Source organism: Pollachius pollachius (genome assembly GCF_949987615.1).
Source record: "Pollachius pollachius genome assembly, chromosome: 11".
Classification (NCBI taxonomy): domain Eukaryota; kingdom Metazoa; phylum Chordata; class Actinopteri; order Gadiformes; family Gadidae; genus Pollachius; species Pollachius pollachius.
The window spans coordinates 9,341,829-9,354,328 of record NC_136944.1 but is presented as its reverse complement, the minus strand read 5'-3'; the positions used below and the strand labels follow the sequence as shown (position 1 = coordinate 9,354,328).

The 12,500-nt window shown below is 43.0% G+C and overlaps 1 protein-coding gene across 1 annotated transcript in view; it reads right to left on the bottom strand.

Annotated features, from left to right (window-relative positions):
• stx1b (syntaxin 1B) overlaps positions 1–12,500 on the bottom strand; it is a gene marked incomplete at both ends in the record, with an annotated part of 49,614 nt that overhangs the window by 9,319 nt on the left and 27,795 nt on the right. Inside the window, 3 exons of the mRNA XM_079746739.1 lie at positions 2,605–2,679; positions 10,405–10,504; positions 12,370–12,444. Of these exons, the coding sequence (XP_079602865.1) occupies positions 2,605–2,679; positions 10,405–10,504; positions 12,370–12,444 (250 nt within the window). The remainder of the gene's footprint in view (positions 1–2,604; positions 2,680–10,404; positions 10,505–12,369; positions 12,445–12,500) is intronic.

Here is a 12,500-nt window from a genome sequence, read left to right as displayed (position 1 = left end):
ACTTTTCCGGTGTGTTGTGTCTGTTACAGCAATGTGTTTGTGTGTGTTTGTGTGTCGCTGTGCTGAGCTGTGTGTGCTTGCGGATGTGTGTGTATGTGTCTCTTGCGAGTGACATGCTCCTCTGGGACGCGGTTGCCTTCCTGGCTTCGGGCCCAGCTGCTCTCCACTGAATCCTATGATGACTCAGCAAGTATCAGCCAGCTCTGACGGAGTGAGTGTGTGTGTGTGTGTGTGTGTGATCGAATGTGTGTGTATGTGTGTGTGTGTGTGTGGGGGGGGAGTGTTATGGGTTATGGGTTTGTGTCTTTGAGTGTGCTATATGACAAGGGCATAGTGGGGCAGTGTGTTTGTTTGTGTGTGTGTGGTTGTGTGGGGGTTAGGGGGGTGTTCCCGGTACACAGCCATCTTAAACAAGGCTTCATTAGCTTCTCAGTAAATATCAATAGTGCATCAGGGCTGCTTGAGAGATACATTGATCTGAGCTCGGAACACTGGCTGCAGCCTGACGCATTGTCTCACCCACCGGCTGGCCGGTGGGTCTGTCTGCCTGCTTCCCTTCCTGTCTGTCTGTTTACTCACCTGCCTGCTGTCCATCTGTCCATCTCTCTCTCTCTCTCTCTCTCTCTCTCTCTCTCTCTCTCTTTCTGTGATGGATTGACAGCTGTCTATCTGCCCGGCTTGCCCTCTTTCAATCTGTCGATCTGTTTCTATCCCTCTACCCTCTACCTGAACTAGCTGTCTGTCTGTCTCTCTCTCTCTATGACAGACTAACTAGCTATCTACCTAGTTTGACGGGATCGGCGGCGCTATTATGTGAATAGTCGTTCAATCAAGGAATCAAATTTAACAGCGAAGGTCCCATCAGAACTGCAGATTCTTCACATGTGAGTGAGTGAGCAAGATTCTGCTGAGTATCACTATGGGTCTTACTCTCCAATTCCATCTTAGTTGTTCCACTGTTCCATAAAGATTGTATATATATATATGTTGTATCAAACAACAGCCAGCTATAATTGGCTATATATATATATATAGGAATACTATTATAATTAGTCATGCTGAAGCCCATGGAGTTTTCCGCTGTTTTCCCGAAGTGTGTGTCTGTGTATTTGTGTTTGTTTGTGTGTGTGTGTGCATTACAGAGGACCATAACACACAGGCCTGGAAGGAATTCCAATTATAGGTTTATCTATTATCACTGTTCCTCTCGGCCATGATTGTTGCGTTTGTGTGAGTGTTTTCATCATCCTGTCTGAATGTCGAATGGTCTGTGTTCATACCTATATCTTTGTTCTTTTGGGAGTGCAACACACACACACACACACACACACACCAGCTGTGTGTGTCTTTATGAGCATGGTGTGTGTTGAGATACATTATCTGCTTATTAGTGGGTTTGTTTTTCGGTGATGTGTGTGTCTACATTTATGGAAGTATGTGCCAATGGCGTTTGTACATCTGTGTTTGTGTGTATGTATGATGTGTGCGTGTGTGTTTGTGTGGGTGTGGGCTTTGTGTGTGTAATTGTGTTTGTGTGTGTGTGTGTGTCTGTGCGTGTGTGTGTAGGTGTGGACGTGTGTGGGTGTGTGTTTGTGAGCATGTGGTAGTGTATTCGCACGTGTGTGTGCGTGCGTGTGTGTGTGTGTGTGTACGTGTGTGTGTGTGTGTGTGTGTGTGTGTGTGTGTGTGTGTGTGCACCCCTAGCAGTTGGCATTAAAGCACTGATGCCCTTGAACTCTCTCAGCATGAACAGGAATTGCTGCACTGAATAATTCTGTGTGTGTGTGTTTGTGTGTTTGTGTGTGTGTGTGTTGTGTTTGCCCGTGGTGTGTGAGATAGAGCGAGAGAGAGTGAGAGAGCGAGAGGGAGACACACACACAGACTGAGTCACAAAGGCACACAAAGACAGATAGAGTGATAGATAGCAATAGAGAGTGATAAAGAGGAGTCAGGGTTTCTCAACCAGAACCCGAACTCCCACATGACCACTGTCTAGGTCTGTGTGTAAGCATCCGGGTGTGTGGGCATGAGTGCGTGAGCATGTGTGCACGTTTGCACCAGCGGGCGGATTTTATGTTGTGGTATATAAATCAAAGTCACAAAGACTAATGTGATTTAGCCTTGGTAATATAGAACTTTATGGATCAGCAAGAATCAAATATCTTCCAACTCTATCTCAAGTTCGGTGATGGACTCAAGTCTTACTCCGAAAATAACGAAATCCACTATTCTATTGTTAGATTACCTTTATAATTGTGATACCCAGTCACCCAGATGATATAGCCATTATAGCTAGAAGTAGCATGGCTATTTCCAACTCGGACACATGAGGAAATGTTGATGTTTATTGGTGAGATGAGGGTTTTATCATCATTATATATTATATATATTATATATAATATATTATATATATTATATATAATATCATTATAAGAGACAGAGTCATGTCCACCACAAGGTTCCCCCTGTGCACACGACACTCCATCTGTAGTATTTCATAGAACAATGGCCTTCACCACTCTGACTATAATTTATTTCATAAGGGACAGCCAGGAAGTACAACCATCTCTCTCTCTCTCGCTCTCTCCCTCTCCCTCTACCTACCTTTTAATTTTGAGCGAACTTTGTTGGCTGTCTTCTTGATGTCAGCTGTGAGGTCCTCCAACTCCTGCTTGGTCTCTGAGAGAGAGAGAGAGAGAGAGAGATATAGAGAGGGTGAGAGAGAGAGAGAGAGAGAGAGAGAGAGATAAATAAAAAGACACAGGGTAGAAAGTTAGTAAAGAGTACATACATAAAATGCTACCAAACCAAATGTGTCGAAAGACTGTGGTATAAACCTCAATGTCAAGTGCACCTCATCTGTGTTACACTGTGGCTGTTTCCCAACGTAAAGGAAGCATGCTCAAAGGCCGCCTTTTTAAGGACGCTACGTCATAGAACTCCGACAAGCACTGTTCAAATGTTGAGGACACTCGGATATTCGCGCCCTTTTCGCACCCTTTATTTTTGAGAGTTCCGAGATTTTTCAGGATCGATGGATCCTCAATGAGCCAAAATACCCACAATCCTTTGTGTTCACACGCTGCGCGGGGTATTTAAAGAAATATCAGAACTATTTTGTGGCGTATTGCTTTTTATAGATCCGTCATGTCAATGCAAAAAATGTAGCTTCTAACGATTTCTAACGTTTTTGCAACGTAATGATATACGTAACGTATATTTTGCATATCGTGTTTGCAAATAACGTGCTTACAGATCCCCTACTCCAGGTGAGATTGATTTAAACAATAAGGAAGTGAAAGAATACACACACACAAAGTTTACACTGTTTTAAATTTGTCAGAAATTAGATATTAATCTGATTAAAGTCTGATGAGATAGACGTAGTCCTTGGTATTAGAGGATGTAGTGGAGGGAGCACTGTGTGAGTGTGTGTGTTTATGTGTGTTTAACAAGTGTGTCTGTGTGCGTGTGTGTGTGTGAGAGCGGGTCCCCCGTATCTGTATACATTCAGGTGGATGTGTGTGTGTTTGAGTGTGTGTGCGTGTGCATGCACGCCTGTGTGTGTGTGTGTGTATGTGTGTGTGTGTGTGTGTGTGTGTGTGTGTGTTTGTGTCTGTGTGTGCCACAGCTGCAGTAGTGGGCGTGATTTACGACTGCTGCAGTGCCATTCAGCTATTGGAAATCAGCCTCAGCCTTTCACCTCTCTCTTTCTCTCTCCTTTCTCTTGCCCTTCTCTCTCCCTCTGTCCTTCTCTCTCTTCTTTTCTCCTTTCTCTCTCTCCCTACTCTCAGTCTCTCAGTCTCTCTTCCTCCGTCCATTCTCTCTCTCTCCTTTCTATCTCATCCTCTTTCTCTCTCTCTCTCTTCGTGTCTCTCCCACACCTCACCTTATCTACCTCCCTCTCCCCTTCTCCTTTTCCCCCTTCCTGCTTTCTTACCATTTCTACCCCCCCCTCTCTCTCTCTCTCTCTCTCTCGCTCGCTCCCTCTCTCTCCCTCTTTTTATTGTCCTCCTGACTCACTCCCTTTGTCACCTCTTCCTGCCTCACCTCTGTCTCCTCGGTCTGCCAAGTGTTGCGCTCCGTTACCTCCATACACACGTACACGCACACGCACACACACACACACACACACACACACACACACACACACACACACACACACACACACATAGGACCCCATGAAACCATATTCGACCCCAACCATGAATGAAGGACTCCAGGAACCGAACCATATTAATTTTAGGTAAAAGGCCCGCAAAGGTTCAGCAACATCTGAGCATGGGGCGGGGTAAGGCTATTGAGATATCTTATCTCGAGGGGCCCCAATGCCGCACATCCAATCCCGGCGCGGCGGTCTGCCTGATCAAATAGAATCACTGTTCCCGAAATCTACTTGCTGTCAGATAGCCTGATTTGTTCTGGCTCCAAAGGATGTGAAGTCCTTCATGTCAACTTTGACAATGTGTGCAACAGTGATATGGATGTCAGTGAGCGTGTCATTTGAAAGGTAAAGCGAATGTACAAAAAGGACGATGCTTTTTACTTTTTGCAGTGGGGATTAATTCACCAGTGTATTATGTTGACATTATTCAATGTGGTGTCCTGTGTCCAGTCGTTCACACAACGTCTTGCGGTGGGACTGACCTCTAAACACTACACTACCTCCACCTGTGCCAAGTCTGTACCTTCTCTCTCTCTCCCTCTCTCTCTCTCTCTCTCTCTCTCTCTCTCTCTCTCTCTCTCTCTCTCTCTCTCTCTCTCTCTCTCTCTCTCTCTCTCCATTCAATTGTTAAATAATGACACCAAAACCAGCACCTTATCCCTCTCTCTCACCATCTCTCACTCTTTCTCTCTCTCTTTCGTTCACTGAACTGGAGTTGAATAATTATTCACTTTTATTTCTCACCCTTTCTTTAATATTTCAGAAACAAACTGGCTGTAGCGAAATTTCTTAATTTATTTTCCATTTTATTTATTTCTCTATCGCCAGATCCTAGATAGATTTCTTAAATATTTTTGCACCCTTTGCAGGACATTGTTTTATTTTTAATCTCTAAAGTAGTAGCAGGATACATAAATAAAACAAAGTACCCACTACCTGGTCCTCTGACAGACTATTAAATGGGAACCATCAGATTCAGCAATTCTCTCAAAAAGAGGCTACGCGTTACGAAAAAACCCTGGCCTACAACATCAACTCTGTTTCCACTTTATTTAGGGAGATGTTGGACCATTTGGAAAAATTACGTCAATGAGTTTGTGCTGCAAACACAGCACACATATGAAATAGTAATCTCTCATATTAGAAAATAGCAGACCATGACATAATTCTTATATTCTTAATGATTTAAAATCGCATGTCCTATCTTTGGTTAACACTTCTCATTGTTTAAAGACGAGACACTGCACTGTCAAAAAAATCTGACCTGAGATTAAAATCTCAAGTCTTACGGCAGACAAGCCCAAATCTGGTTGAATCTGGTGGTGAATCATTTCAATTAGATTCATATTTATCTCGATCATGTTGCTGAAGGAGGGGATCTGCTATTACATATAGGTGAACACAACCTCAGCCAGTAGTAAACGGTACAGTTGTCTGTAAAGTTCTGAAATCACCACAAATCAAATCAGTTTTCTTATGTGGTCTATCTCCGTAACGAAACAGGAAACAAGGCGTAGCTCCGCCCCTTGCAGTTCATTGGTTTCCGGCCCAGGCCCTGTGCCGTCTCCCCCCAGAAGTTCTGCCACAACATAGCAGGACCACTAGATCCCAGATGAAAACCCTACAAACCTGAGCGCCAAAGTGAGAGACTCACATGAAACCGGAGACGTAACATATCCTACACGTGTCTGATGTATGCGACGCTGAACGGCAGCCAGTATATTAAACGGTGTCCGGTAGCCTTGTGTTTAATCCTTCTATCGATTCTACTTAGCTCTACTCTGATGATGCCAGTGGACTCACATCAACAGCACAAGTTAGACACAACACAAACACATACACACAAACACACACACACACGCACACACTGACAACAAACAGGACAACAAGAACAACACCTATCATGAGGGACACACACACATGCAGAGCACGCAAACACTCACAAAGATGTGCACAGTTTAATTTAATTAAATCTAATCTGGGGATTGATAAAATGGTTAATGCGGTTATATGCTTTTTAAGTAAGCAGTACTTTATATCTTTGAAAGGATGAATATCAACGTCTGCCTCAACATAAGTTTCGATTGACTAACCAACTTGTTATTTAAAGAATACAACAGAGAAGAAAGAAGAAAAATCCACACTGAGGTGAAAGAAAACAGATACAAATAATAAATGAAAAATGTGAGTAAATAAAGATTGCAGAGGAAATCCAATAAAGAATAAGATTTCAATGAAAACAATCCTCTGAATAGACAGAAGAGGCAAGAAAGAAATAACAGATTTAGAGATATAGGTTTGGAAAAGACCAAGAAAAGGGACTTCCATCTGCTCTACTCGGCTGCAGGGTTTATGAATGGTTGCAGCTCACAGTGTGTGTTGGTGGGCCGGGCAGTTAGTTCTTACTTACTTCCCACAATTCATTATTTAAGAAGCTACATGGAATGCATTTTGTATCACACACAGACCGGCAATGTTGCCAAGTGGGCTTAAACACATACTTAACGAAAACAAAACAAAATGCAGAATGTAGGGTCAGGAGAACAGTTGAAAGGATGATAAAGTGAATGGAAATACGTTTTCAATGCATTGTGTTAAGACAGAGATGTTAACCATTGCGATGACGTTGCAAAGGAATTATCGTTTGATATCTTCATATCATCTGAAATAGTATCATCTTGTCTAATATCATTGGCTCCCATCTCATACCTAGTTGTCGGAGCACAATGTATCTGATTGAAACACACAGTATGACTCACTTGCATCGAGGGGTTAACCTACTCGGTTGAGATTAACCAGAGGTCATGCAGAGGACATGCAGGGGTCATGCGGAGGTCATGCACCCCACAGGAAGCCTCTTCCCGAGGGTGAGGAGGTCGGTGTCAGCATGCAGACAGAACCCACAACACAACATTTACATACACAGGAAAAGGAGAAAGAAGGAAATGGAGAAAGAAGAAGAAACAAGATCGATTGAAAGAAAGATAGAAAGAAAGAGACGGATATTGAAAGAAAGATAGAAAGAAAACTAGAAAGAAAGGGGTGGATATAAAAAGATAGATATAAAGGAAAATAGAAAGACAGAGAGGGATATTAAAGGATATAAAGAAAGAAATAAGATGAAATAACAAATGAAAAAGGGATAGAGATACAAAGAAAGAAAGAAAAAAGAAAGAAAGAAAGAAAGAAGTAGGAAATATGGATAAGGACCACAAGAGGATAATAGCATAAGACAAAAAAAGCAAAAAACAAATAAGTGATTGTCATGCAACTACAAAATAATAACAGAAAACGTTAACAACGTAATATAGCAACAGTTAACATTAACATGCAAAAAAATTTAATTAAAATGCCAATGCATCATGCAAACATTTAGCAAACAGACACAATATATGGGACAATATGGAATACAAAGTCATGTAAATATTTAGCACATTTAAATATACATCTAAATATATTTTTAGATGTTTCTGTGCACTTTTATACCTGCTATGTGTAATGATGTCTGTAAGGTCCTATTGAGGTTTTGTGTTTGTGTGTGTGTGTCCAATGTGTGTGTGTGTGTGTGTGTGTGTGTGGGTGTGGGTGTGTGTGTGTGTGTGTGGGTGTGGGTGTGTGTGTGTGTGTGTGGGTGTGTGTGTGTGTGTGTGTGCGTGTGTGTGTGTGTGTGTGCGTGTTTGGAGGGGTGCGGGATATACATAAATTGTCGTCCCAGAGGATTCTCTATTAAGCTTGGTTTATCTCCTGTCTTGTTTTTTTTTTAACATTGACATGCAGCTGAAATTGTTGATCTAAGTAAATCATTATTATCTCATTATGGCCTGGCCCAAATACATAATTTAAAGCCTTGAATATTCGTAAGGCCTTCGAAAATAATATACTAATGTTCTAAAGAATGAAGAGTGTATCTTTCCCTGCCTGAATCTGAGCCTAAGGAGTCTACTGCTGCAGAATCCCCATTTTATCAACCAATAGTTTTTCCAGTCTTATTTTAATAATACAAAAAGCCCAAACTACAATATCACGTAGGGTTGCTGCATGGACACCAGCTGATTCACTCATCAGTCCGCGGTCATTCCGACCTCATTTTAGCCTAAACGTTGACGAAGCCATCCTGTAAGTAGGAGTACTTCCAAACATCGCTCTTTGAGTAGGTTGTTTGAACGTTGTACAAAGGGTTGATGAAACAGCACGGCAAGCCTAGCACTATTCACCCTAAGAGAAACCCACAGGCGCTTATGTTGGTGACGGTTGTTTAGTGTTCTAATATTCAAATACAAAAATAGAAAAGGATAATTTGTCATCCCGTGTTTGGCCCTGACATTTTAATGATGGCTAGCGTTAGTGTTGAAGTAGAACGTCCTTGTACTGAGGGACATCTCAAGCCCTTATTAATACTGTTGGATTTTAACACTGGGTTATCACAGGGATATTCGGACGGAATATCCTAACATTCTATATATCCATTGACGTAAACTAAGCATTCGAATACGGATTTGAGATTTGAATACCTACCAAAAACCAATATCTGAATGTTTAAAGCATTAATTACATCACTGCACCACGCAAGGCCCCAATGCAAATTAATAAAAATAGTTTCTTTATTATGCTTATCTTGTCAAAACATCATAGCTTTAAACCCTGGCCTGTTATCAATTGAATGCGCTACTTTTTTCAACTCACAAGGACAAAAGTGTCAACGAAATGCCTGCCTGTTTTGCTTGTTTAAAGTCTGAAATACCTTTTTCAACAACACTTTTATATCTTGAGTTAGCAGGCGGTGCCGTCGTGACAGTTCGTCTGGGAGTATATTAGTGGCAACAGTTATGAAACACGGTGACTAGACACTGCGTTTAGTCACCGCGTTTTTTACGCAGACGCTGTACACTTATGTGAGGTCAGAACTGCCATTTGGCGACAGATCATTCGGATGAAGACGCACAGCTCCTCTTCTTCCCCCCTTAAAGGGACTGCAATTTGATTAAATGTGCATTTCAATGTGTGAGTCGAGGACACAAAGACGTAGATGCAGAGGTTTTTACTTGTTACTCGAGGTAGCTACACTTACTTTAGCTAATCTTACTTTAGCTTTCCCTAAAGTAACAGCGGTACCTTTAGTTCGGGCCAGGTTTTAAAGCTATGACATAATCTTTAGTGCCTTCCTCTCACTCATTTGCTTGAGGCTTGTAGAAGTGCAACACACATTGAACTTGAAACGCTTGACACTGTGCGTTTCCAGCCTTATCGCTGGTTTCAACTTTTAGTTGTGCCCTGCCAGTTGTCCTACTGTCATGTGTAAAAGGCACGCTGGCTTTTATACTCACTCTGGATTAATGGCTCTCCCGTTTTTTGGGTCCATAAAGAGCCTCCCCAGGTGGCAGCCCATTGGCTCTCTTCTGATTCTCAGGAGAATTTATGACCCACTAGTTGGTGTGGTTTTTTTTTATAGTGTGCTGTCAGCATTACTGAGTCGTTACTTGCTGAGTCACTATGCATCAGGGTCACAATGAACTCTCTCCTTTCTTCCTGAACACACACCACCCGCCTTGGGATATGTCCTGGCAGAGGAGAGGTGCTGTTATAAATTAGGTCTTTTATTTTGGTGGGCTCTTAAGTGTACCTACTCGCTTCCAGTGCTGCCCAAACGATTATCGCTATTTACAAACGGCACTACTACCTGTTCATCGGATTGCAATTAATGCTTCCAAGACAAAAAACATGGCTGGACATGACCGGGGAAGTGTCTGTTAGTTTCCCTCAGTGAGATAAATTGATGCAATTGAGTGTGTAACTGCAGTTACCTATGGTAATGTGAAAAGGTATAAGGCTAGCGTTAGGACGTTTGTGCTAAGGGTGTGTGTTTGCCTGTGTCTGCGGGAATGTGAGGGTATGTGTATGCGCACGTGTGTTTGTGTGCATTAATATGCACGTGTGTATGTGTGTGTGTGCACATCTGACATCTGTGTGTGCATAAACATCAGGTGTGTACGAACATATACAGGTGTGTGGTTTGTGTGTGCCTGCACCTCAGGGGTGTGTGTGTGTGTGTGTGTGTGTGTGTGTGTGTGTGTGTGTGTGTGTGTGTGTGTGTGTGTGTGTGCGTGTGCATACACATCAGGCATCTGTGTGCGAATAAACATCAGGTGTCTGTGTATGCGTGCACAACAGGGGACTGTGTGTGTGTGTGTGTGTGTGTGTGTGTGTGTGTGTGTGTGTGTGTGTGTGTGTGCGTGGCTTACTCTCGTCAGGGTTGGGCGCGGCCAGGATGGCACTGTGCTGCTTCTTCACCTGCTCTACATCCTCCGACAGCTTCTCTATGCAGCCTCTGATCTCCTCCACCTGGAGACAGCACACATCAAACACACAGGGGATTGTGACACCAGAGTCATCCTATGGCGTTTGTCCACGCACAAACGCACACAAACACCCATGCACATCCTCACATGCATGCACAAATCTTTTAAAAAAAATAAGTTGATTTAAAGAGTGCCCTTCAGTTATAGTGTAAGTTAACCCCCTTTTTCAGCTTGAATTCAAACACTATGAGATGAAATATGTGTTGTTGGCTGATCGTTTGCAGAAGAAGGGGGACAGGTTGTTCCCAAGGTAACAAGTCACACCAACTTGGTGATAATACTTTTTTTTAAGCCTGTATATGTGGATGGGTATGAGTGTTGTAATGGGCACTGTTGTATAAAATGCACCGTGTGTGGCATTGTGCTATAATTCTTCAAGAAAAATAGCCGTTTCATCTTCTCTGAATTATGGCGTTGTTTTAGTGACAAAATGGCAAATACCACTGTTGAAAATCAGATGGACATATTATCATCTAAAAAAAATAAGATGCTTTCACATTCCCTTTAAGCAACCATATAGAGTCTAGGGTGTTTTTGGCAGAATTCCTCGTACCCTCTATGAACATCCTTCTTTAATAATATTGCTGTGGATCAGCAGATAGCAAAACAGCCCCTCATGGTCAACAAAATCTGCCCGGAATATAAAAGCTCTATGAAAAATAAAGTAATTACTTTAATAGTATTAATACATGTTAAAGAGACATTTGGGACCCTTACAACTTGGCAGTTTTGTCAAGATGGCATTCTTTGTACTCTTGTTTTCCTGTAACTCTATCAGAGGTCTTGCCCTCAGCCTTCATTTAGCCCACGACTCCATCATAGCATAATATTAACAGTGGTAGCACACAAGTAGCACTTAGGACTGAAACTGTAGCTTCATAAAAGATGAAGCGGCTTTGAGCTTCCACCACAGAGGCAGCCAGCTCCACTGCTGCTCGGGACAACACTCGGGGAGTGTAAAGCGTGGCCCCGCCCCCCTGGGGTGCTGACACTCCGTCCCTCTGCCTCCAGTGGGGGCGGGCCCCTAATGGCCTGGCTCTGGGGACATCTCGACATTACGCGCTCAGGGGCTGGGTACTTTCGCCTCCAGTTGAATTACCAGGAGAGCAAAACTTCGAACCGTTACCGCCGTTGTTGAGTTCGGACAGCCCGGTTTTCCTCTTTGTTTTCTGGTCTCGATGTTTTGAGGACGACACCGCTTGCATGCGGTGTCGTCATCCGCATGGAAGGATGACAGCTTGCGGTCCTGAGCATGTGGTTTCACATACCACACGCATTCACTTGCATGTCTGCGTGTCGTTACTAACGTCTCGCAAAGAGGGAGGCAAAGCTGAACCCCAAAAACACGGCAGCCATTGTAGACACGGGGTATGTGTACATAGTCTATCTCTCTGCATCGGTGGACAAATGCTCAGCTCCATCAGGGCCAGTGCACGATGTGAAGTGAGCCTCATACGCTTGGTGAGATAACGGCCTGACTTTCAATGTACTGACTGATGAAACGTCACGACATGTGAAGTTACACTGCTGACAAGCCGGCTGAAACCGAAAGCGATTGAAGTGCATTGTGACTTGTTTAATGCGAGGGACACCAGAATCCAAACGAAAACAACTGGGACACATCACAGAGAGATGTATCCACTACACACCTACTGAGGAGTATTTTGTTAGGAAACTGTAAACGAGTATATTGATTTACCCCAATTTATCTAAAAGTCGGCTAATAAAGTCAATCTTGGAGCGACTCAGGGCTGTCGGGGCGTGGTCGTAATCTCTTGTTTATTGTTTCCGTGTCTCCATTCTTGTTCATATGTTTTTGTGTGTATTTGTGTGCATGTGCGTCCTTACCTGTTCAAAGAACTCATCCATGAAGTGGTCCCTGTCCACCTGAACCACCTCTTCGTCATCATCGCTGTCCTTGGCCTGATCAGGAAACACACACACACACACACACACACACACAACACGGTCAGCATCAT